Source organism: Cebus imitator, unplaced genomic scaffold (assembly GCF_001604975.1).
Source record: "Cebus imitator isolate Cc_AM_T3 unplaced genomic scaffold, Cebus_imitator-1.0 Scaffold17, whole genome shotgun sequence".
NCBI classification, from domain to species: Eukaryota; Metazoa; Chordata; class Mammalia; order Primates; family Cebidae; genus Cebus; species Cebus imitator.
Window position 1 is genome coordinate 635,130 of NW_016107332.1, and position 27,681 is coordinate 662,810.

General features: G+C 35.9%; 1 protein-coding gene across 1 annotated transcript in view; it reads right to left on the reverse strand.

Annotated features, from left to right (window-relative positions):
* Nucleotides 1–3,881: 3,881 nt before the first annotated feature.
* DKK2 (dickkopf WNT signaling pathway inhibitor 2) overlaps nucleotides 3,882–27,681 on the reverse strand; it is a 104,994-nt gene continuing 81,194 nt past the window's right edge. Inside the window, exons 2-4 of the mRNA XM_017508958.1 lie at nucleotides 8,187–8,337; nucleotides 6,604–6,759; nucleotides 3,882–6,269 (exon numbers count right to left, since the gene is read on the reverse strand). Of these exons, the coding sequence (XP_017364447.1) occupies nucleotides 6,019–6,269; nucleotides 6,604–6,759; nucleotides 8,187–8,337 (558 nt within the window). The 3' untranslated portion in view covers nucleotides 3,882–6,018. The remainder of the gene's footprint in view (nucleotides 6,270–6,603; nucleotides 6,760–8,186; nucleotides 8,338–27,681) is intronic.

The following is a 27,681-nucleotide window of genomic DNA, read 5'->3' on the forward strand; positions in this document are numbered from 1 at the left end:
GGAAAAAAAATTTATCAACAATTTCTTTTTCTGTGTTCCTCATGCTGGTCTAGAGGGATTCTTTTCTTTCTTTCACAACCGTCATTCTTTCACAGCAGCTGGAAAGAGAGATAAGCAGTCCAACAGCAAATCCACCTCCAGCATACCCTAAATCCAACAGCTCTCATGACTTTCACCTTGCGTCACGAATCCAAGCCAGCAGTTCTTGCCTGGATGCCCCGCAGTCTGTTCTCCATGCAGCAGACTGGGTGATCCTTGGGAAATAACGTCATCTCAAGCTACTTTCTTGCTGAAAAGCTTCTACCAGTCCCATATCTCTTTCATAATAAAACTAATCATGGTTAATAAGGTTCTACACAACCTGACCCAGCTGCTTCTCTAGTCTCATCTCTTTTCTCCTTCCTTTGTTCATCCCAGTTTCCATGTTCAGCTCTTCTCATTGTCGCATGTTTACCTTGCTCTTCCACTGCCTGTGTCCATTTCTCCAGACATTTTCATTGCCACTCCCTCACTTCAGTCAGGTTTTGGATCATAATCGCCCTCTTTAAGAGATCTTCCCTGACTAGAGAATCTAAAGTAACACTAATCATCTCCCTCTGTTCCTTTCCTCTGCTTCAATTTTCTTCATAGTGCTCATCCTTGTCTCCTATAGTTTTGATATTTTTGTTATTTCGTTTTCTGTCTCCTAGCTATTGCTCTAAAAAACAACTGGAATGTAAAACTGTGAGTAGTTTGGTACTCTGCTTCTACTCACTGTGCTTACGAAGTGCCCTAGCATGTAATAGACACTTGGTGAATATGTTGAGTGACGGATTTAAGTTAGGAGCATCTTCTTGGCCCCTAGGAGTGTACCCTTAGATGTATCAGTAGCAATTTTACTTCAGGGATCTGTTGATGTTATGGTACAAGTAGAACAAAGGCAGGGATGAGGAAGTAAATAATTCTACAGCATGAAGCCATGGAAGCTGCCATTGCGCACAGCCCTGAAAAAAGTCAACTTGCAAGATCATTGGAGCCTGTATCACCAGACAGAGCCTATTCTCAATTAAGCACTGGTGAGGCTTTGAATAGGCTAACTGCAAAAGAAAGAAGCCCTAATGAGGCTAATGTCGTGGCAAAATTTTTAAATTTGACCATGTTTAATGAAGGTAGCAATACCTCAATTACCACTCATTCTCTAAAAGGAGATAGAATACAAGTGGATTCTCCTCCCACCCTACCATAAGGAAAAATATAGTGCCATATCTAACTTCCTGATGGGACATTTTTCCCATGTAAGCTTAAGTTTCATAGACCATTGGGTACAGACACCTGGTTTGGATTGACTGACATTTTTAGCAAAGCAAAACCAGATTTTTCTCCATCTTTCTATCTTCAGATTCCATGCATCTCTGCTATTATTTTGGCATTGTAAGCCATGCATATGTTAACAGCACTTTGGCTACGGTATCTGCTCTAAGAACTGCATTCGCTTGTTTTCTAAATGTAGTGGCATTTTTGGCTTAATTGTGTGTTAAATAATAATTCACTGTACTTTAGTAAAAGCGAGCTACATCAGAGATTGTCGTCAAACTAATAAATCTGAGATTCTATGGAACCAGCACTCATTCTAGTGAGAAACTGCCCAAGCCGTAGCTGCTGAAGAAGCTCTAGCTCACCTAGGCATTGGGAAACCTTGACTGAGACAGAGCAAAATATGGAATAAGAAAGAAAAAATTTAGCTATTAACTTGAATAATTTAAACTTTGATTTCTTTGGATTCCTTATCCTAAAGTGGAAGATAATGATTGCAGACTTTAATTCTTTTGGACTTTAAGTTATTTTGACATGAGCATGCAAGAAGATTTAATTTTTGTCCTTTACTTTCTCCCTTAGAAATTTTCAATGCAGAAAGACTTATATTCAAATGTGGGGCATCTCTGCATTGGTTGACTTTTATTACTGAAATGCTTTTATATATTTTATTATCGTATACTCAATGTATCACTTAGTCTCACTGCAGAATCTTTAATAGACTATGTTAGATGACACAATCGATGTAATTTGGGACAGTAAAAAGAGAGTTATTTTTTAGTTCTAGGTTTAGAGTGGCCTTGGAATTTATTTAATTACTGTATTATTTTCATACATTTTGCAAGCTCCTAGGGACAAAAGCCAAATTTCCCACCACACCACATCGTGAGAGGATCCATAAAGAAGGAATGGTTGGCGTTAGGAAAATGACCTCTTCAGGGACTTCCTCTAGCGAAGCAGTAGATCAGTTTTTTGCTAAAACTCGTATCTTTACCATAGACAAATGATAGGTACAATGGGCTAAAAATATAAAGATCTGGGGTATGATATGAAGAGGGATTCTTCTTTTTCAATCTTTAAAGTTAGTTTGACGTGGCATGGAATGATTATCTTTATCTCCACCCCTCACTCACTCCTTTCGTATAATATAAATTGTCTAGTTTTGAAAAATTTTTGATGGAGAAATGCATAGCTCAGCCCTTTTTCACCCCTACTTCTTTGGTGTTAACTGCCAGAAGGAGGCGTGTCATTCTATTCTGCTCACCCATATTATAAATTTTACAGGGCAGCTCCCATAAGGTGGAACTGATATGGTCTTGTGTTGCATGTGAATGGGCACAGAATCTATTTCTGGTGTTTAGTGTTAGAATGTCATCTTACTCACAGGTATCTGCTATATTTTCCACTATTAACTTCACCAGCAATAGAGTAATCTTTCATCTGCCTTAAAAAAACAAACAAACAAAAAACTCTATTTTTCAACTGAATTTGAGTGAAGAAAACTGTAACGGAATGTTTCCCCCTAAAATGCTAAGGCTACAAGTACACTTACAAAAGTGTAACTGAATGTTTTCCCCTAAAAATACTAAGGCCACTTAAAGGTATTTTGTTTCTTAACTAAAACAAACTCAGGACACTTTTTCACTTCTCAGAGCATCTCACTGAGCACAATAGAAAAGAAAAATATCACCCATATGATTGCTATAGTCAAAAACATGCTTTAACTAAAAAATATAATTTCTCAATTTGAGGGAATGGTAAACGATTTAAGAATACTCTTAAATGGCTAATTAATACATTGTGGAAAGTATTTCAGCAATGCTTAAGTTATCTTTAACTTCTAACTGTGGAACTGTTTTAGCTTCATGAAGCTGCCGTAACTACATTTAATTAATTCACTATGTCACAGAATGTTTATTATCCACATTTACAGCCCATTCTGATCTCTCATATAACATGAACTCTTGCAGGATCCCTGATCTCATAGTTGGTGAACACTATTCCTCAAAAACTTTCCTGACATCTAGGGTACAGGAAGGAGAGGAAAGACTCACTTCCCAGGAGGTGGATTTGAATTCACTGTTTCTCTCCAAAAACAGGAAATGGCATCGTGTAAGCTCATGTTCATTGGTTCATGTAGAAATGAACCAATATCCTAAGCATCATAGTATCTCCATTTTGGAAAACTTTAGCCTAGAGAGAAGAGAAGATCATGGAGAATATGTTACCCCTCTTAAAGTATTTTGAAGAAGTTTGTGAAGAGCACGTTCTTGTTTCAAGTTGATCCAGAAGGCAAAGTATGACTAAATGGGTGTAAATCACAAGCTGGAATATTTTGGTTTGACTAAAAAAATCCAACCAAACAAAAAACAAACAAACAAAAAAACAAACTTTCTAACAATTACAGCTAAACTGCCATGAAATAAAGTACCTTTTGTAATGGTAAACTGCTTTGAGTTATCTCACAGTGATGTCCTCCAAATGATTCACACCCAGTCCTCAAAATCATATCAAGTCCAGTTGAACCCACAGAACATATGATTCTACGAACTTCGTCCCATAGGAAAAACACAAGGAACTTTGTATTTAGTTTTCAGAGGAAAAAAAATTTAATATATTTTATCTTATTATACATTTTTTCTAAATTACAAAGTCAATAGCTGCAAATATATTCTGCTACAAAGCTTTCTGTAAGAAATATCTCTATAAGAAAATACATCTCATTAACATTTCCTGTAAATAAATTACTTCAAATAATAATTTTTGAAAGGGTGAACATAAGAAAAATAATGTAGATACCAAATTGCAAATATAATAATTGTTACATAGGAAATGTTTGAAATGTTCCATTTTCATTTCACCAAGCTTATAGCAACCTGTTTACACACACTTTGGTTCTTGGATAAACAGTTTATAATTTTTGTTTTTGCAGACCTGTGCAGAAAATGTAAATCCGAATCATCTTGGTAAATATTTGTGGGAAGCTGAAATTTTTAATAGAGATACAGGATCAAATTCAATTTCTACTGGGAGGACTTAAATTTGAGACTGCAGATGGGATTTACGTACAAGAAAACTAAAAAGTGAATTGTGGTCTACAAAAGTTTAAAGTCACAACTATAAGATAACCTTTTATTCTTTTGTGTTCTAGACAAAATATTTAGCACTGGGTTAAGTGAAAAAAAAAAGCAGTAAAGTGGTTTCAAAGAATTTAGAAACTGTAGTGTCTATAGATTAGCGATATGCAGATTTTACGAGTTATCCTACTTACATTTTTTAACCGCAATGGCTGCAGAAAACAGAAACTATACCTTTGGCAATAAAGCAGATGCTGCAGAGAGAGGTTTGGGAAGAAAATCAGATGATGCCATTGGCCAGTCAGAAGCTTATAGAGGGCAATGGAACCTCACTACACTATCTACTTTGGGAGTTCATTTTGTGAAACCTCCTGAAATTGAGATTATTTGAGCACTATAAAATAAATAATTTGAGAATAGCAAAGACAGACAAATGATGTCACACTAAATTCATTTGTGTAGTAAATATTATGATAGCAAATCCCATGCAGATCTTCATTTAGATTGTGCAACCCCGGGTTTCAAAGATGAACAGTCATCTTTGTGCTTCAGGCATACAATCTATGTGTTGGCAAAACCTGAACAAATGAAAAGTTTTCCCAATTTTCTTGCTTATGCCAGTGCAGTACAGATCCAACTCAAGTCTCTATTACCACAGAGTATGTAAGAATAAGTGTATTTACCAATCTAATTGCATCAAAACATAGGTTATGGCAAACCTTCAAGAAATAATAATCTCTCTGTTAGTTTGTTTCCCACATATATTGGACATCTTTAATTTTTTTTGCAATCTGCCAAAATTCTGCTCTGTGCAAGTATTTTACTAGTCACATTTAATGGATATAATTTGGAAAATAAAATGCATTCAGAGTAGGAATTACATAGGATAAAGAGAGATACACTCTCATCCCATAGAATCTGAAGGAACTGTTTTTGTCTTGTATCGGTTCTTATTAATTACAGGTGAAACTAAAATTTTCAAAACATGTTTTTGTTGCTGTTTTTTATTTGTCTTCCTAAAGGCCTTCATAAACAACTGGTCATTATTTTGCAATTACTTAGAAATACTGACTTATTTTTTTCTAGCCTACCAAGGCCCTTGATGGAGCAACAGAAGTAGTGTTACAAATTAAAAGGGAATTTTCTGTTGAAAATTAACTATACTCCATGTTTTCATTTCTTGTTTAGCAATTTTATTTTTAGAACCTATTGTATAACAAGGTATTCTAGGAGTATTTTGTTAAACTCTAGCTTTGAGTAGAAATCTGGCATGTAGGTTATTTGTATAAGCGCTTAGTAATCTGAAGGAAACCTCTCCTCCAACACAACCTAAACTCTTGGAAAGTCAGAGAGTACTTGCCAGTAATTTCCACCATGTGCTTTTTCTTTTAATAATAGCATTTTCACAAATGTGTACATTATTTACATAGACAAGTTGCATAATGGAAACAGTGGCTGCACTGTGTTTGTCATCCATTCTAATCTATTCAGTTCACGTTTTCTTTCTCTTTTTTTGTGTGATGAATATTCTTATCAGGTTTCTTATTTTAGCCATTCTTCTGCATTCCAAACCTTATTTTCCACCATGCTATAATGCATTAAATACACAAATTCACAGTCTGCAATTGATGATGTTCCTCAATGGTGATCAAATTTTCTGACACACATGGAGTCTGGCTTTAGAAGAGTAGGTGGCATCTTTCCATACTTTGCAAGACAGGCCCTTTGCACAGTCACACCGCTGGAAAATTTCCAGCCCATGAGAGCCCTTCTTGCGCTGTTTGGTACAGACTTCCCCCTGATGGAGCACTGGTTTGCAGATTTTGGTCCAGAAGTGACGAGCACAGCAAAACCCTTCAGTGCAGTCCGATGATCGTAGGCAGGGGTCTCCTTCATGCCCTGCAGAGGTGATAACCAATAGATACTGTCCTGAAACTTCAGAAAAAAATTCTATTTTGCAATCAGAAGCACATAAAATATTTTTATTTATACTATAGACCATGATGTTACCACTTATAATGAAAAGTCTTAGTAGATACTTATTGGCTCTGCCTCTAATCACATGATCCATTATTGTCTGTTTCCATTAATTGTATTTGCCACCTGAATAACAAGTTTAATGTCTAGCTAGAATTAAAGAACCTTCCTTGTAATTTTTTTCTAAAATCAATGGAATTAATTACCTATATTTTTCTTCTACTTAAAAAACAACAACAACTACAGATATCCCTACCTTTTATATGTGACATCTTAGTGTGTGGTCTTCCTAGATTCTGCCATCCCAAGTCATGGTTTGAGTAATGACCATGGTTTCGATCTCTGTGCCGAGTGCCATCCAGAGCCGGGATGTGAGGGGTTAAGATGCTTTCAGTAACCGGGATACAAATTCCTGGAGACGATCATATAAGCATTTGGATTAATTCAATTCTATGAAATGTGATACTTATCCACATACTCTCTTGATGTGAAGTATGAAGCCATTTATCTATCTGTCTGTCTGTATGTCTGTCCATTCATCTTTCCATTCATCCATCTGTTCATTTACTTATTTATTGAGACTGAGTATACTTTAGGGCCAAAGTATGTTCAGTCTCAATAAATAAGTAAATGAATGGATGGATGTACTTCTCTGATATGAATTTTGTCTCTCTCAAGACCCAGCGACCTTGGACCAAACTAATAATAAAAGCATAATTAATTTCACCAAGTTAATGTGAATATATGTGAAGAATCAATGTTAGCTATTAGTATTTTAAAATAATCTGATCAGACATACATCCTCTGGATCCAGATTCCTTTATTAATTAACAACATAATCCTAGTTTACACTCTAAACTTACCCAATGGTGTGAGGTCACCTTCCCTTCATTTCCTGTGCAAGCAGTAGGTCTACACCCAGAGGTCAGGAATAGGCATGGAAATATGGACCTGATTAAGTTATTACTTTGTATGATTAAGTATATATTTCTAATTACCTTCTGCAATTATTTAATGTTTTTGCCACATCTTGTCTGTGATTCATTCCATCATTATTGCTGAAGTGTCTGCCTATAAATTCATTGATGTTGGATAAAGCCAGTTTGGGGAATAGAATCTTGTGTCTCTTTGGAGGAATCAGTCACTCCACTACCATAAGACAGAGCTGCAGAACATCTTGTCTAAACAAAGGTTCAAAACTGGAATCGATATTTACAACTGCATACTAAATCTTATCAAGCTTCTTTCTTTGGTTCTTTTGCACGCATTCACTTACGTGTTTACTGGAATAAATGTGTTGCTGTGTGTGTGTGTGTGTGTGTGTGTGTGTGTATATACACATATATATGTGAAGTATTGCCATGTTGAAGTATTTCATATATATATGTGCGTGTGTGTGTGTGTGTGTGTGTGTGTGTGTGTATACTTCAACATGGCAATACTTCACATATATATGTGTATATATATATATATACACACACACACACACACACACACAGTAACACATTTATTCCAGTAAACACGTGTTATACACTTACGTGTATATATACACTTAAGTATACACACACACACACACACACACACACACACACACACATATATGAAATACTTCAACATGGCAATACCTTAGAGCAGTATAGGTCATGAAATATAGAAGGTAGTCAGAGTCTAGGAAAACTAAGATTTGAGTAATCCAGGTAAACTTGCACTACCTAAACCAATTCTACCAGACTTCTTATATTTCAGGAGACTGAGTGAGGAGAAGTTAGCCTGATTTGTGAGACAGTCTTGCTACAATGGAGAGGAAGAGGCCCATGAACACTTAGTGAGGTCTTTTACCGTTATTGCAGCGGGTACCAGGGCAGCACATGCCATCTCGGTGGCAGCGCTTCTTTTTTCTCCGACACACCATGCAGGCCGATGATCCTTGGTGGGGACTGTGGCAGTATCTCCCAACTTCACACTCCTTATCACTGCTACAGGGGTAGGGCTGTCATCAAGTGGAACAACAACAGAAGCAAAGGATTAGATCCTGCTTCACTTATGAAACATGACTGCAGCAAATCATGATAGAAAACAAATCCCATATGTCTAACCTGGAAGGAACTATATTAATGTTCTGAACATAGATTCTAAGTAGTGACACTTAATTGAGGACCTTATAAATATTGACTATTGATGACAAAGATAAAGCTGACACCATTCATACATTTTCACTGACACAACTCAAGTTAGAATTTAGTTTTATTGATTTGTGAAAACCTTATGAGTGACTTTGGCGTCTCAAGAGCAGTTGTAATTATTGCACTGATGCTACTGTAAGGTACAAATGAGACAGTCTTCTTAGCCACTCCATTTTTTCATCTCTTTAAGAATGATGAGAGAAGTGTTAACTAAAACAACAAAAGGCTATGCTAGAAACCAAAATGTATCTCCTGCGCAATTATGAAACAAGTATTTTAAAAGTGAATCCTTATACTTCCCGCCTATAAAATAAGGAAGAGAAACATTTCCAAAACAGTTTGAGATGGTGAAGTATTTGGGACAAAGATACTAAGGACAAGGATCCTCATTCCAAACATAGTAATAAACAGCAGTTGAGTCCCAGCAGCCAGAGTAGATGCTAAGCTCCAGTTATATCATTATGTTTCCAGAAAGCACATAAGCAGGCTCCTTACAGACCTGGAATAGCCCCACAGGCTACTACACCTTCAATTATAAAGAACCTCTGTTCATACATTTATCTACCTAGTGGTATGTCCAGAAGGCTACTTCAGCAGTGCCATATGTTATCTTAAAAAATACAAATCGTTCTACTATAAGGACACGTGTACACGAATGTTCATTGCAGCACTGTTTACAATAGCAAAGACCTGGAACCAACCCAAATGCCCATCGACGATAGACTGGATAGGGAAAATGTGGCACATATACACCATGGAATATTATGCAGCCATCAAAAACGATGAGCTTGGGTCCTTTGTAGGGACATGGATGAACCTGGAAACCATCATTCGCAGCAAACTGACAAGAAGAGCAGAAGATCAAACACCGCATGTTCTCACTCACAGGCGGGTATTGAACAATGAGAACACATGGACACAGGGAGGGGAGCACTACACACTGGGGTCAGTTGGGGGGAAATAGGGGAGGGACAGTGAGGGGTGGGAAGCTGGGGAGAGATAGCAAGGGGAGAAATGCCAGATGTAGGTGATGGGGAGGAAGGCAGCAAATCACACTGCCACGTGTGTTCCTATGCAACAATTTTGCATGTTCTTCACATGTACCCCAAAACCTAAAATGCAATAAAATAAATAAATGGGAAAAAAATACATATAAAGTACAGAAGGTGGTCAGAGTCTAGGAAAATGAAGATTTCAGAGGATATATATACATATATTCCCATTTGTGTACTTCTTGTCTCTTGGAAGTATTTGGAACATTGAAAATGTCTCTGCATTCAGAGACTGGGAGTTGAGAAACTAAAATGTCATAACCCACATCAAACTTACTCATATTTTGAGGCAGGGAGACTCATTTATAAAGATTTTTTTCTTTTTTGAAGTTGATTTTTTTTTCTCATTTTCAGAGTAATGGATGATTTTTTTTAATTGAAAATACAAAATATAAAATAAGCTATGTATTTGTTTTTAAGGAAGCATAAATGATTTGAACATAAACTATGGGATAAAATGCTTATGGCTCTCAAATACTTAGTGGGATTTGAGTGCTTTACTTATGAACTAGGTTTGATGGCGTAGCTTGGCCTGCATTGCTCATTTCTTTTTTCCTTTTCTTTCTTTCACTCTTCCCTTTCTTCCATTGTCTTCTTTTCCTGCTCATCTCCTGCATATATGTCTACACATTCAGCCCTCACATGTTTTCCATTTAGATCAGATCATCTAACGTTAGAAAAAAAAAAAAAGTGAAGTTTGTGTGTGAGTCTGATAGATAAAAATGTATTTTAGCATCATTACGAATTTTGGTTACCCTTAAAAGAATTATATAGAAAAACCACCAACTCCAAATTGAAAGTGATTTTGAAGGACTGCATAGTGGCAATGTTTGATGCATACGTTATAATTGGAGCCACATAATGCTATAAAATAAATTTCCATTTTATTGTCCCACTCTGTAACTCCACCATTAGGCTTAGGAAAATCTTAATGAGATTAAATTCAGACTATTAAGCCATTTTTCAAGAATCCAAGACTGATGAAAACAAATGTCACTTCCCGCCTTACCACACTCTTTCCCCCAAGCATTTTACCCCCTTCATATTTAATCCCATTAATTTTAATAACTACAATTCACATGTTTCTGATTCATTTACATTTATTTCATCAAGTTGTTTTGCAAGAAACATTTGATGTCTTACAAGTTTTTTTCCTTCCTCAAAAATAGGACATGCTCCTTCAACGGAAATAAACATGTGCCACATAAAACATCATGTGCTGTTTACAACTCAAACAACAAATCCTCAAGCAATTCTGAATATAGAATAATTATGGATTCCATCTCCCCAAAATAGTCCACATGATACACTATTTTATTTATTAGCTGTTATTTGATAGTTTTTTATTTTCTGTTTGGCAAAAGTAGCAGTTTATGCAAAAAATTGTGAATGGCATCACCATCTTTCCATTCTCAGTTGACAGGAACTGGAAAAATATTAAAATGACAAATATTTAATGCAAATGATATTAGAAAAACTGGGAGGTACAGTAGTCTTTGAATGGGATTACAATAAAATTACTGTTACTCAATTTTTAAAGAGGAAACCTCACCATCAAAAATAGAAAGTATATTACAGGATATAGTTTTATTATGCTCTAATATATATTTTAATTAACTTGAAGTAAAAATGACACAGGCAGAGAAAGTATGCCAAAAAATGCTTAACTATACAAGGTAATATATATTGGGAACTTGTACTTGGAATGGAATCTCAGAACATAAATACTAGGAGGCATTCTTTGGAAATTTTTAAAATAATTTTTTTTAATAATTGAAAAGTAGTTATATTACACAGCTTCTACTATGCTTATGTAACTCCTGAATCCAATAAGCCATCTTTATATATGAATACAATAAGAAGGGATGAAATGAATTGATTAAATCAGGGTCTAGGGAAAGCAAGTGACATTTGGGGGCATGCCTTGCCTTCTGAAATCAATGTCCCTTAATCCAGATTTATTCAACCACAAAACTTCACTTGTGATAAGTTCTAGCAAGAAAACATAAAACATGAAAAAATATAGATCTAACCCATTAATAACAATTCTCATGTTTTATTAAGCATAATGCATTATATTTTAGTAAAGAGTTTTAAACAAGGCATTGTCTATTGAAGTATGAGTGTTCTGCAGTTGTCAGTTGCCATTGGTCTTTTTCCTACATTAGCCCTTCCAAAGCTTCTAGAAATGATATTGCTGGGGAGAGAGAGAGAGACAGAGAGAGAGAACACGGTAGTTATGGAGGACCCTGAAGAAGCAATGACTGTGGCAATGAAAGGACTGCTGAAGGGAATTATATACATTAATAAAAGCGCCTTTCAGAAACTCTCACATGGATGATTTTTATTTTTCATTTACTTTGGCCTCCAAAGGCTGTTGCCTAGTCTCATTTGATGGTGGTTTCGTGACAAGCAAAAAATTGGGTTTGAATACCTTAGTCTAAGTTTCCATTTAATGGAATCAATAATATGCTTACCTGTACTTACTTTAAAGGTGAATTAAAGGGCTGGTTTTTATTTTACTTGCTATGGCAGTTGTTAATAGTGGATTCTTATGGCTCTTTATTTACTTGGACTTTAGATAAACAAACTAGATAACTTTTCCTTTATGTCTGAGGAACAATGATTGTGTGAAAGACTGGAAATCAAGTGAAAGAATTAGGGAAAGACTCTAGTATATCTATCACATGCTAAAATGCCCCACAAATGAATAATAAATTCAGCTTTTGAGCATCCAGAAATACTTAGCTTCATGCAGAATCATTCATTACTGCATCAGTTACAATTAGTAGATTAATTAATTCAAGACACCTAATAATAGCAGATGATTGGTATACATTCAGACAACATGGGAACTGTCAGTGATCAGGCCAAAAATCAAAGACATTTTCTGCAACCCCTTTTGTAGGCTAAAAATAGAGTGGTTTCCACAAATAGCAGTGTTATTTATTATTACAACCATGACATAAACTAAAAGAAAAATAAACACATTGGATATATTTTGAAAATAAAGTTTTTCAGAAATTGGTATTTTGTTTTAGCATAAATTATTTATTATTATTATTTTGAAATGGAGTCTCACTCTGTCACCTAGGCTGGAGTGCAATGGTGCGATATCGGCTCACTGCAACTTCTACCTCCCAGGTTCAAGTGATTCTCCAGCCTCAGCTTCCTGAGTAGCTGACATTACAGGCATGCGCCACCATGCCTGGCTTATTTTTTATTTTAAGTAGATACAGGGTTTCACCATGTTGGCCAGGCTGGTCTCAAACTCCTGACCTCAGGTGATCCACCTGCGTTGGTCTCCCAAAGTACTGGGATTACAGGCTTGAGCCACTGTGCTCAGCCAGCATAAAAGATTATTTAAAGTCTGTTTCCTTTATGCTAATTTGGAATCATTATCTAAAATTTTAGCAGTAAAGTAAAGAGAGTTTAAGTAACTGCTAGAAGTAAGTAATGTGTGCTCAGTGGCAGAGAACTTAGGGATTTTGAGTTCTTCCCTGGCTTTCAGGCCCCCAGTATCATAACTAAGAGCAAGTAATAGTGAGAATTTAATGCACGCATTGAAAAGGTGATTGAGTAGAGACCTACGTGCTGAAGTTAGATATTAGAAAAATATACTCAGCCACATCTCTTTCTAGAAGCCTCCGAATACCAACAGCATGTTCTGCTGCAGCTGTTGGAAAACAGAATACTTGCAGAAGACATTGACAAAGCTGTAAACAATATTTTCTCATTCTATTTCTTGGGCACAGTTTTATGTTCATTTAAACTCAATGTAAATCAGAGTTATGAGCAAAAGCCCATCAGGAAAATAATGATAATTAAATAATGCTCTAATGAACAAAAGTAAAATAAAATGTAGTCACTCAGTCTTATTTGAACTGAGCCTGTCTTCCTCCAAAGTCTTCACAAAACTGTAGGAATAAAAGGCTCATTAACTCAAGACTTACATTTAGGGTTGAATTAATTTTCACTTGCCCATCCCTTTGAACATGCAACTACAAAATGAAGTAATCAGATCCCTAAGAACAGGGAAAGGAGAAAAAGTGTTACAGGTATCTCGGCAGCACTGATCATTGAATAAACCTTTGACTACAACTAAAACCTTAGTTTAACTCCTAAGTTTTCAACATAATAATATTGTCCTTATTCAATGATGAGGGGAAGAAAAGAAGAGAGCAACATCACAGTGTTCATGTGGGATGGCCACCCATCCGGATTCTTGCAAGACCGTCCTAGTTTTGCTGTTTTAATCGGGACAATCCTTTGTCCCCACAAGCACTGTTTGTAACAATCTTGTAAATTTCCTTGAGCCAGGAAAACATCATCAGCTAGGCAGGCAGAAGAACGCCTGCAGGGGACGACCTAGCTGTGGAAATAAAAAACATTTGAGGTTAGTGGATAGATGGAGATAGCAGCAGAGCTGGAGATGAGAATATATCCGAGGTTTCTGAGAGCACAGCAGAAGACTGGGAATTACATTTGGGAAACCTGATCAGACTGGCTTGCCCAAGTCCTTAGAGAAAAGATAAATTTTCCTCATCTTGATATTCTACATGATAGATCTATATTTCCACCAACAGGCAAGGTACACTACCCTTCATGTGGTCATTTCAAAATCAAACACTAAAATGCAACTGCAGGAGGTGCAGGGACTTATATGTCAATCTTGCTGTGTGCTGTAGTATACTGTCTGCCAAAGGCTGTGCAATCTCATCTTTCCCTTTGTCTCCTGTTACCTCTAGGGGATAGGGGTGCACTAGATGCATCTTTGAGGATTCGTGAACATCAGGTCAGGGGGATTGAGCTATATTAAATTTAAGGGGAAAAGTTCAAATATTACATGATGTCCTGCATGTGTAGTCAAAGGTTCATTAAGACAGCTGCTTGTGTATTCATTCAGTATTCAATCAATATTTATTCAGCATTTATTTATTGAACATCAACTATGATCCAGAAACTACTGGTTCAATGAGGTGGAAATGTTTTGTGTTACTCCTAAAACAATTTTGAAAAAAAAATATATCCTTCCATAAATTTAACACTTAAAAATTTTTGGCATATGTTTATTAATATGAAATACAATGTTAAACACTTTCTAAGATAAAATTTGGAGTAATTTGACATGATTTCATAAAATAACTTTTGACTATTATATTCATCAAACCATACTGATCCTGAAATTAATCACAACATATTTATTCATGGGCATTTTCTCTTGAAAAATCAGATAATCTGAAAAAACTTCAGTTAGATTATAAAATATACAAGTCATCACAACTATTTTGAATATTCTGCATACAGAATGTCCAACTGGGGCCAGGTTTCGCTTCAAAAAAATTAGCTATAAGACAAAGAATGTGCCTTTGTGAGTTTACGATGCCCGGATCAGTCATTAAACATAGCTTTGTTACAATCAAAATTCCCAATTTTACTTATTTGTCATCTAAAAAGGTTTTTGTACCTTTGGCTAATGCCCTATATTGCGATTTGGAATGCATGAAGGTTTTGCCTTTTTTTCCCCCACATATAATGGCCACAATATTAATGTAAACCCAGGTATATTCCTTGAGAATTTTAAGAAAAAATTTGGAAGTTTAGGATCTGGACATTGATTTTATTAAAACAACTCATGCTCTGCACCCCATAAAAATATTTCAGTACATATAACGTTGTGTTCACCATCTTAATCTGTTTGATAGTGTTAGGTGTATTCATATTTACTGTGGTAAAATACATAAAGCATTGTGTTCACCATTTTAACCAGTTTAATGGTGTTAAGTGTTTTCATATTGTTGTGCAACCAATCCCCAGAACTTTTTCATCTTGCAAAACTGAAACTCTATACTCATTAAACAGCAGCTCTTCATTTTCCCCTCCCTCTAGTCCCTGGCAATGATGTTCTACTTTCCATCTCTATGAGTTTAACTAGATACCTCATATAAGTAAAATCATACAGTATTAAAAAAGTATTTCAATACCTTTTACACATATTCATTCTACAACTAGGATAATTCAAAAATTGGGTTTTGATATAAAAGTTCAGAGGTGAAAGACTGTCTCCTAAAACTATCTGAATTATAAATTAGGAATGATGGATTTCTTCTACTGGTCCATTAGCCTCTCCAATATATTCAGAAAGCATCATTTAGATCCAAAGAAACAATAACTCTATGAAATAAAGGCAACATCCCCTTTAACTTTGGTTGCTCCTCCCTGTTCTCTGTATGTCATTAAGCAGAAAGGAAATTCTAGAGAATGCTCAACTTTGAACATAGACCACATTCTCAACTGTAAAATGTACAATACTGTTATTGATCATGGGGTGAATGGAGTGAGCTAAACTTTTCCATATGGTCTTAGCACCTGGAGAAATCTAAACTATGAGGTTTTTGTTTTCTATCCATCCCCACTCATTTAAAATGTATAGGACAAAACACTTCTCCATGCTTAAAATGCAGCATCTTAGATTTTACAGCAGTGGTTGGGAGTAATATATAATTATATGGTCCTCTATAATTTGTAATTGGGTAAGTATAATTGTCCTAACCAAAAGAGAGGAAGAAACTGCACAATCTTAAGGGCTCTTCCAAATCTGGAATTGATCATTTATAGTATAACATTTTCATTGTTGCCTTACAAACTTGCCTGATCTCATGACCTAATTTTACTTGAGAAAAGTGATATGGTAGGGCAAATTTGGAGTTATACTGCAATTCAATTTATGCTTCTTTAAATCAAGCAAAATGGATTGGTTGTGTGACCATTAGCTAAATTACCAAGTCTCAGTTTCTTCTATGATAAAATGGATACAATTTCTGAATTCAGCAGTGTTTCCCTACTTACTTAATCATAAAAATTCCATGGGGTTTCTTTACAAGTTACTGCTTCACAGACTCTTCTACTAGATTTTCTATTTCTGTAAGACAGGATGGGGTCCAGGAATCTGTACTTTTAACAAATACTGTCCTGGCGATTAGACGATAAGGTAAGATAGGGAAACACAGCTATATAGAACAGTTGCAAGATTAATGATGCCTCCTGCATATATATCATACAGACAATGCCTGGTCTATATAAAATGCAACTCAATATTATCTCCAGACAGACATGGGTCTAAGTAAAGGTCTGGTTCCCTGGAAAAAACATGAGTCTAAGTAAGAAGCTCACTGACAACAACAACAATTTGCAAGAAAGTTCATCTTCACTCCTAGTGCTTAGCCACTGTGCTTAGGGGTGGGCTTGAGAATTTCTAAAACTGTATGAAAATGTAAGATAACACATAACAAACACACCAGGGCACTTTGGGAGGAACGCTGTGTGGACTCAGAGCTGTCAACACACCCATTACGGCTGGATTGTTTCATATCCTCATGTGGTGTACACCTGTGTCTTGTTGGCAATGCACAAACTTTGCATTCTCTTTGTATTTTGTATCCTGTAGATCTTTACAAAACACTCTTTTTCCTCGTATCAAGCATGATAAATAGATGATGTGTGTTTTCATTATATGCTTTTCTTTTTATAACATCACCTTTCTCTTTTCCAATGAAAATGACATCTAAAATTCAAAAGTTGACATTCAGGTATATGTAAAAACATAGTTTCAAATTGCTGTTTAGAAAAGACTTTTTTATGATTATAGAATAGGTTAAAATTGGTATTTCTTTAACCAAAATGTAAACACTTGTGAGTTTTAAATGTTATATAAGTTTAAGTAATTTTTAACTTATCATGGGTTTAGAAATGAGGACATAAGATTCCTATGAATAACTGTGTGTGTATATACAAATATATATACATTTGCATACACACAGATACACACACACACACACACACACACACACACACACGTATAAAGTTAGCTCAAGTTATCTCAGGAAATATACCCAGAAAGTGTGTAATAGGGTTTACCCATGGGAAGGTAGACAGAATTGAGAACAGAGAAAAGGAGAAAACTTAGTTTATATATAAACTCTTTTAAACACTTCTTAATCTGCACTAGATGCATATATTACCTATTAAAGTTAATGCAATTTAACAAAGAACTAATACTATAATATTAAAGTGAATTTTTTTACTTGTTGCTAATTTATGCTTTACAGTTTCATACTAGGAGAACTTGAAAATTTTTGTTTTCATAGAGGCAGGGCTTCTTGCAAGAGGTATCAAGCAGCCAGACTGAACTTTATTAAAAATTGTCTGTTTCGTTTCAGAAATGTCATCTTAATAGCAGAATTAGACTACCAATGTAACATTCAAATACATACACAAACGCACACACACATATATACACACACATACACAATGCATTGTTGTAACAATTCTTTAATTGAGCTAATGTTTATTGCCTTGGCCAATTTCGTTTATTATAGAACTTTCCAACTGTAACACTTTTCAAATCTTGTTTAATTCTCTATCATTTCCTCTAGAAATTAGGCCAGACCAATAGTCAAATTCTACTTTGCTTTTGAAGAAAAGCTGAGGGAAGCAGATAAAATTTAAAACATTGTTCTTTTATGGTTGGGAAGATAGAAAAAAAGCACAGCAAAATATAATCCTCAATATTCATTCTACAGTGAAATGACTTCTAATTTCCATTTAAAAAGAGATACCTTAAATGCCACATAAATTTTGCATAAGAATTATAAAATGTTCCCATTTGAATTTAGAACCTATAAACGAGAAGGCAGGGAGCACTTTATCCCTCAGGTGTGCTGGCATAGAGAGCCACTGACTTGAGAAAAAGCTGGCCCCAAATGATTACCTAGAGAGTTGGAACAAGAGGTTTACTCAATAGTGATCACAAAGTTTAAATAGGCTGATCAACCTTTTGGTTAAAAAAGCATGACAAGGAGGTGATTTACAGCTCCAGAGAACTCTACCTAACTGATCTTTCTGTCTCTTTGCCATTTGAAGAAAATAAACATTAAGCCTGTGAAGAATTCTGAATTACGATCATCATGTCTCCCTGAGATATAGATGCAAGTTATATTTGCACAAGATGAGGGACGTTAACTCCTGAGCTTTGAACAAGCCAGCTTGTCTGCTAGTAAGAGAAAGAAATGGAAGTTATCTTATATAATCAGTTCTTTTACCATCAGTATTCCTTCCCAATTTCCAGCCTGATTCCTTACCTAGGTATCTCAGGCCTATACTTACATAGGTAAAGATATGTATGCCATGGCTGTGCTATGTTCTCATTTATTTGGAATGTTCAGTTGTCAAGGCAGATCCCACATAGCAGTTTATGCAGTGAAGCACCTAAGTACAGTATATTGTCCATCTAATCATTACCGGGTTCCAAAACTCAGGACTAACTCTGTTTGTGAGAGTTTGGGCAGTGTCAGAGTTTCAGCATAATGATAGAGTTAAAGCATCCAGCAAGAAGAGTTGTTTTCTTCCTGACAGATAAAATTTTACAACAGCCGAAGCTACTCATTTATTTCAGACATTTTCCAGATGATTTAGTTAAAAAGTCCCAGCATGAAGGGAATTTTTATTTTAAATTTCTAAATAATAGCAATGATATGACCACATGTTATATATTAAAATAAAATACTTTTCTAAAAAATAATCAATATACCAATACATACATGGACTTGCCTCTCCGCCGGCCTCCTACCATAAGCTTATTTAAGTTTTTATTGTGTGGAAGAAGAAAAGGTCAGCTCACAAAGAGAAAGGAGATTTATGTCTAGTGAACAACATGGTATAGAGAAAGACTCTAACAAAATATTACGTTTGAATGCTTTGCTAGAGGATTTGAAAGGGAGGAAATTATAAGCCAGATGATAGATGCTTTGGTTTGTGTGACCCCGGTGTTCAAATCTCAGCCTCAGAAATGTGGTACATCTTGTGATGACATATGCAATGTGTTAGTAATCCCCAAAAGAACATACTGAAGATGCTGGTCCCCCACATCACCCACATCCCAGTACATCTACTTTGGTGTGGTGACCAGTATGTTCTCAGTAGTGCAAGAGAGGGAAGATTTGTTACCAGATAAAAAAATGAAATGCTGTTTCCAGGTTTAAGTCACTTTCCCTCTCTCCCACTGGTTCTTCCAGTCTCTTTAAAGAGTATACTCCTCTGTACTGCTGCTACTTCCTTTGTTAGCTCTTGTTTATTACCCAGGATCCCCAGATGTACTAGACTCTTTTTAATACCTCTATGTCTTGCCTCCCATTCCAGTAGCCTTTGCAGCAGATACGGGGCTTCAACAAGTGAGCTGGGGGAGGGAGAATGGAAAAGAAAGGAAAGCTCAGATAAGAAATTCCTCCGAGGTATTAAGATATATAACACACAATTTGAGTGATGTTTTGCGTAATAAGAAGTCTAGAAAAACAAAACAAATAAAATTCATTAACCAACTGGCTAATAGAGTTATATAAATATAACTTTGCTAGGGTCAATCTATAATCTTACTCTTGTTTAAAATTTTTGTCCTCAAATTGAACAGTGAAGTGTACCTGGAACTATATTTAGTATGCTGTATGAACTCTGGCCTGGTGTTTGTTTGTTTTAACCAAAGAAGGGATCTACATTACAAATAAGATTACCCAGAAACATGTTTGTTCTAATATGCTGTATAAACCCCGTATTCCCTGCCTCCCTTTCCAGCTCTCGTATTATACACTCCAGCTGTATGGGCTACTTGCATATCCTCTACTCAGCCACACTCCTTCAGGACTTACTGCATTTGCAAACAGTTTCCCTCTGGCAAGAACACCCTTCGTCCATTCACTTCGTCATGAGAATAACTCCAACTCACCACTTGGAGATTATATCAACTGACTTCACTTTTAAGCAAACTTCCACATTGTCTTACCTCCCCAGATAAGTTTGATATCCCATTTAACCTGCACCTTGCTGACATCACACGCTTATTTGCACCATGATGTAGATTATGCTCTGTTGAATTCTTCATCTGTCCTGTCTATATTCCTTGAGTAAGAAAATCATCTTTCATTTCTGTATTTTCAGTAGCCACATTTTACCTGGAATAATTTAGCATGCCTCAATTTGTTCACTGATGAATTAATGCATGAAATGTGTTGCAACAGTGGTTGGAAGTTTGTACCATTAAATTGACAGAAATACTCACATAAGAAGAACCCATCAGGAAATGGTAAAAAGGAAAATCTTGAAAATTAAAGAGCTGACTGTGGATACTTTTAAATTGATTTTTAAAATTCAGCTAAGTCCTACAAAAACCATTTATAAGCTATACAGTATAGAGGGAAGGGTATAATATGTATTTAAGAAGAAAGTACATTAGCTAGTGAGTACTTTTGCAGTCAGCAACGTGGCTGCAATTATTTTATATTGGGCCATTAGTCCAGATTTTCAAGTACTATCATCAGTTCTGCATTACCTTTCTACAGATGATTGTATTTTTCATGTATAAATTACATATAATGAAAAGTTGGCTCTTTCATTTCTAAGTGGCATACACTGTTTCTGCCACAGCAATAATGATTCCCCAATAGCCTTTGAGAGCAGGAACTATTTGACCCCTTTTCTAATCATCTGAAAATTCTTCCAGCCTATTGGCATGTGGTAGCTATGACAGTGGGTACTTCTGAGGATGAGATGGCCCTAGTGACAGTTTCATCCTAAATAATTATTTCTAAGTTTCCTTTGTCCTTGTCCCTAAATATTCTTGTTGGTGGATCATATCTGATAGTATTCCTAGTTAAGCACCATCATTACAAGGTGTTATTGCAAAGGAGCAAGAAGATAATCCATGATAGCTTCCTTTAAACATCTTGGCAGTACATAGACTTCAACATTTTGTTGGTACTATGGAGATCAATTTCTTGATACACTTTAATCACAGCAATATAGCAACAAGTACATAACAAGTAAAGTATGTTTTCCAAATGCTTGCCTCATGGCATGTCACCACCCAAACATTTACATGATGTCTAACTTGTTTATGATCTTAAACAAATTGAGTTAATCAGGGTTCCCACCAGCTATGTTATATTAGTGAAACCTCATGGCATGTCAATTTTCATAAAAAATGTCAACAATGCTTCTAGGTATTGAACCAAATTCATTTCAAATAATGTCTTCAATCGTTGTACACATCTATCCAGCTCCTCTCATTATGTCCATGCTTATTTAAGTTTTAGAAATATCCATATATTTTTCATACCCTGATCCCAGGTTTAATATGTTACAAAAATTTATAAAATTTACAGAAATTTACATCCTTTCTTCAGCATAATGTTGGTGCACATGTGATATTTGTAGAAAGATGATATAAACCTGCTACCTGGACAAAGAGGTAAGAAATAACTCTACTTTTTAGGTCAAATTTCCTAAGTTAAATGTTTGCTACATGTTTTGAGTCCAGGCAGTGATGTCACAGTGTGTTTAAAAATGTTAAGTCCTTATAAGACATATAAGTCTAGCTGTACACTCTAGAGACCAGGGTAATTGGATTCCCTTGTTCTGTAAGAAGAAAGACACCGTCACACCTGGGCACAGCAGGTATCAAACAGGATGGATTTCTGTCCGACTATAACATTTCCTAAGTTTAAATGAGATCACCAGAACTTTACTCACACAAACAACTCAAGTTGTTTCCACATTAACATTGGATAAAGTGATTTTTATTATAAAACCTAGCAGTAGCCAGGCTTCTGTCTGAGGACAGGCAGATGAAAAGCATAAGGATTTGATAACGCACCACTCTTCCTCTTTGAGAGTACAGCACTGTCTGATACACACTGATCAAATTTTTCCCAGGATTTTACGTACGATGTTTTGAAAAAGCCAAGAATAGGCCCTTGGAATAAAACAGTTCGTCCTACAGTAATAAGAATTGGAACTGTACTTTTATTAATGGTACATTGGAAACCACTTACAACTTGCAAATGATGCTTCCAAGAAACATTAGAATGCCTTTCTTATATAGAAATGTTAATAAGTGTCACAAAAATTGTTAAAAATTTCATTCCTACTTTCTGGAAGCTTCCAATAAGAAATTATAGATTTTCAAACACAGTTTCACAAAATGAACCAGTTAGAGGAATAATCAGCCAGTTACTGATTATATAATAATAATTAACAGTAATATTAAACAGCAGCTGTACACAGAGCTTTTTGTCTTCAAAGTAATGAACTTCTTAAGTATTAACAAACTACCTCTCTGTGTCACAAACTGCCAACACATGTTTGGAAAGCTCTAGGAAGAACTTTCTTTAACATCCATGTGTTCCATTCACGTCTGCGGCAGGATCCTTCCACGGTTAGAAAAACATGTTTGGATGTACAGAGATGGAGTAATAATAGACACCCGTATCCTAATGTCTGGCTGGTTCACTGCTGAGTCCTCAACCATATCCAATTAAAGGCAAAAATGTGTTTCCAGTGATAGAACAGTATGGTTTTTATTGAGGACAAGCTTTGCCGAAAATAATACAAAAATTGTCTGGGAATTTGGATGCATAACCTGGGTGTGGTGAAGATGAGCATTTCAAATTTCTCACTAGAGTTCAGTAACTCTACACAGAACTTCAGCCAGCCATGGATCCTTAAATTTACCAACTCACCAGCCAAAAAGATTCCTCCTGCTAACAGATGCCATGAGTGCTAGAGCTTCTCTACAAACTGCACATGTTTTCAGGAGACCCTGAAAATAACAGGCTCCTGGAAACTGCAGATATTTTGCAGATGTACTATTTACAAAATGAGTTCACAATTTGCCTAGGTGCTTTATGTGTCATTTTACAAATGAATAAAGACTGACTTCTGGTCTTTATTACAAATTAATTGTAATCACTTGTCTTTGCTAATTTCCAGATTTGTAAGAATTCAAAAATTCTATCTATTGGATATTAATATTAAAGAATTATGATTAATTTTTAGTTTTGATAATAGTATTGCAGCTATTTTTTAAAAGCTCCTTTCTCTTAAACAATAAATATATATGGGTGAAATAATACGATGTACAGAATTCCTTAAAAATGATCCCTGGGAAGTAAGATGAATTGAAAGTGTAGAAGAAACAAGATTAGCCATGAGTTAAACATTGTTGAAGCTATAGAGCTGGCACAGGAAGATTCACTCATAGTATTCTTCATACTTTTGTGTATATCTGACATTTCCACTTAACAAACAAAACTAACGAATCTTTGCAACATAGATAGGACTCCAGAACTAATCTTCAAGAAGCAGCCAGTTGCAGACATAATCTCAAATCACTTGGTTCCTACACATAGAGCATACTCAGAACCCTGACACTGTGAATCAAAATGCCACCCTGATTCCATCCTTTCCTTGGGGATGCTGAAAAATCAACTTCTGTTAAGGTTGTTGCAAGGCTGATCAGATCTCTGGTAGTGTAAATAAGCCTCTGAGCTTCCACAAGCTGGATGGTTCACAATCCACTGTACAGAAGTAGTAATAATATACTTAAGCAGTATGAGTGGGCATTATTAACTTCAGTTTTGCCCGTGAGGGAGCCTACTCAGAGACTGTCAAATATACGGTTAGTGAGTATTAGAGCTAGAAAGAGAACCCAGTTTTTATAATTTTAAATTCTCTATCAGATCAGAGGTTCTCAAAATTTAGCATGCATCAGAATCACCTGGAGGGCATGTTAAAACACAGTCAACTAGGCTTATATATAGGTGCTGTACCTTCTGCTCCTAAAATAATACACCTTCATTTTCATTAAAATGCCACATTAAAGTGCCTAATACTTAGGAAGTATTAGGCAACACTTCCTAAATGTCTGTCTAATAGAAATGACAGAGCTCTCTGTTGTTCAGGAAAATTGAAAGTAGGTGAGGATAGTTACTCTTGGAACAGCCTTCACATAAATTCACATCTATCTTTTCTTCTTTTTCCTCTTTTTTTTAAGAGATGGGTTCATGCTCTGTCACCCAGGCTAGAGTGCAGTGGCATGATCATAGCTCACGGTGACCTCAAACTACTGGGCTCAAGCAACCCTCCCCTCTTAGTCTGCCAAATAGCTGGGGCTGCAGGTGTACATCACCATGTCCATCCGTGGTCTTGAAATGTTGCCCAGGCTGGTCTCAAACTCCTGGCCTCAAGCTATTCTTCCGGCTTAGCCTCTCAAACTGCTAGGATTACAGGCCTGAGGCAGCACACTCAGCAAATCAACCATTTTAAAGTAAACAGCTCAGTGGGATTTCATACACAGTGTCTTGCAACCACTACTTCTATTTAGTTCCAAAACATTTCTATCCCTCCTAAATAAAACCTTGTGTCCATTAAGCAGTTTGAGTGGGCATTATTAACTTCAGTTTTGCCCGTGAGGGAGCCTACTCAGAGACTGTCAAATTTATGGTTAGTGAATGTTAGAGCTAGAAACAGAACCCAGTTTTTATAATTTTAAATTCTCTACCAGATCAGAGATTCTGAAAATTTAGCATGCATCAGAATCACCTGGAGGGCATGTTAAAACACAGATTGCAGGGTTCCACCTTCAAAGCCTCAGATTCAGTAGGTTTTTGTGGGGCCTGAAAAACTACACTTCCAAGTGATGCTGATGTTGCTGATGTTGTTTTGGGAACCATTGTGCCACACTGAATTTCCCGTTTCCCTATTCTCTAATTAGACGTTTTGTTAGCTCAGAGATGGTTATAGATTGAAACAAAATAAGCTTGTAGGAGGTACTTGCTTTCTGTACCTCACCAGTTTTTTTTTTTTTTTTTGGTTAACTCACCATCAGAATGAGAATATGTAGGTGAAAGTACTTTGCCAGCTTAAAAATTCCCATATAGATTAGAAATAAATAAAGACCCTTTTACTTAACTAGCTAAATTTAGTATCTCTTATACTACGTCTGAAGAAACTGATAAATTATCTAAGTTTTTAAGCCAGAACCAGAAGTATCTCCTATCATGGGTCTGACACAGTGCCTGGCATATATTAGTCATTAAATATTTGTCTAATGAATTAGTTTACTGAAGATCAAAGGTAAGAGGGCTTCTTTTGCTGTTATTTGAAGTACTTCCAAATGTACAGAATTTATATGATTTACTTCATAGACAGGGCTTTATACATAGGTTAATCACTAGCCAAGTCAGGTTTCATGCCATTGTCCTAGTCTAAATGCATTAAAAAGTCATCTTAATGTATTGAAGTGCCTGGGACTTCCCCTTCTCTTTTGGATCTCTGCTTAAGTTGATGCCAATGTTTTAGCATCAACCAAAAACTATTTTCTTTGCCCTTTCCTATGTGTAGACATGTGTATAAATGACGTTCTGTAAAATAGCCAAGACATATTTCAACATCTGCCTACCAGATCTGTGTGTACCCTCGTGGTCACTTAGTTTGAGGTTGGGTAAGGTGGAGCATTGCAGGAGAGTCAACAGTAGAGCTGGCAATGTCTTGTTTCTAAAGTGCTGGGATCCTTTAATCTTCTTTCTTCCTTTGATGTCTGAGATTTCCTTCTTTATGCAATGGCACTGGGACTAAATGCAACACCAGGAAACCATTTTCCAGTGAAGGGTTTGTGTTACAAACACCTGCAGAGCCCATAGTACCAGGTGACTTGAATTACTCACACATTTCTAGATCTCTTCTCTGTGGGTGGGTGGCTATTTTCATTCTGTTTTACCTTGGGTAAAAAGATGGCAGTTCTGGTCACAATGGTATGATTTTTATTTATCTTCTGCCCATTCATCAAATAAAAGCAAAACAATGAGGGAGGAAATAAAAACCTTGTACTACTTATATATATATGAAAGCAGTTGCTTGTACACACACAGAATCTTTATACAAATGATGTCTGGATTTAAGCAAAATAGAGAATATTCTGTAGTGAAAGTCACTGACTGAGAGGCAGAATTTTAAGTTCAAGTCCTGACTCTATCATCAATTTGTGTGTAGGCTTTACACATATCACTTAACATGTGTGGGCTTCTGTTTCTTTATGTATGGAATGAAGGAAATCAGCTTTAAATAGTCAGTTTTTGTTTTGTTTTTAACAAGTTATCTCTTGCAATTAATGAAAAACTTGCTATAGTCCTAGAGCCATTCTGTTTTTCATTAATCTATTTTTCTTTTGCATTACACAAATAGTATGACATGACCTCTGTTTGTTGTGTCCATACATTAGAAATAAACCAAACATCTAGACAGAACATTTGTTAAATATGAAATAGCATCAACATTGTTAACACAGCCCAGCATTATTTTAAAAATGCTGATAATAATAAGTAATATTGACTGTTTTCTCTGTGCCATTCTCTATGTTAAGAAAAATACAAGCAATGGCTCCTGTGTGAAGGCTTCCAGAGAGTATAAAACTTGTCTTGCCTTGTACGACTCTCACGATTCAGTTACAGACTGGAATGTCAAGAAGGTCTCAGTAGATACATATGTTTTATAAAATGCTTTAGGTAAGGAAGGATTTCTTTAGAGGTCCTCAAAAAATATTCTAAATGTGATTCTATTTCTTTTTCACAAGCGTCTTTCCCATCTCAGTAAATGCAAAGTCTATAAAAGCAGTTGCTTGGACCAAAAACCTTGGAGCAATTCTGAATTCTCCTTCTCACTCCCAACTTAGTCCATTAGCAAATCTGATCAGCTCCATCTTCAAAGTATTTTTAGAATTCAGCCTGCTCAACGTGTGCATTGCTCCCAGTCTATTCCAAGACATCCACCCTGCCCCTCCATCCCAGCATTCTTCTACACTATTTTATTCCAGCACAGTAGCCCTGCGTGCCTGTGGAAACTGAAATCCCATCATGTCAGTTCACTTGTTAAAACGCACCCACTGACTTTGCATCTCACTCAGTGTGAATACCCAAGCCCTTTCTGTCTGCTAGTGCTTCTAGGTTCTCTCTTACTACTCACCCCATGGCTCACCCTCCTCCAGCCATGCTCATCTTCCCACTATTGTTCCTACATGCCAGCATCCTTGGGCTGAGGGCTGAGCACTAGTTCTTTTTTAGTCCCCAAAGATTCTTACTCCAACTATATTTTCTTGTAAAAGTTTACCTCATTGCCTGACTTATTTCCTTAAATTATTTAGCACTTTATTTAAATTATAATATGTATATAAAAGTGCATAATCTATAAGTGTACACATTGCTAAATTTTTCACAA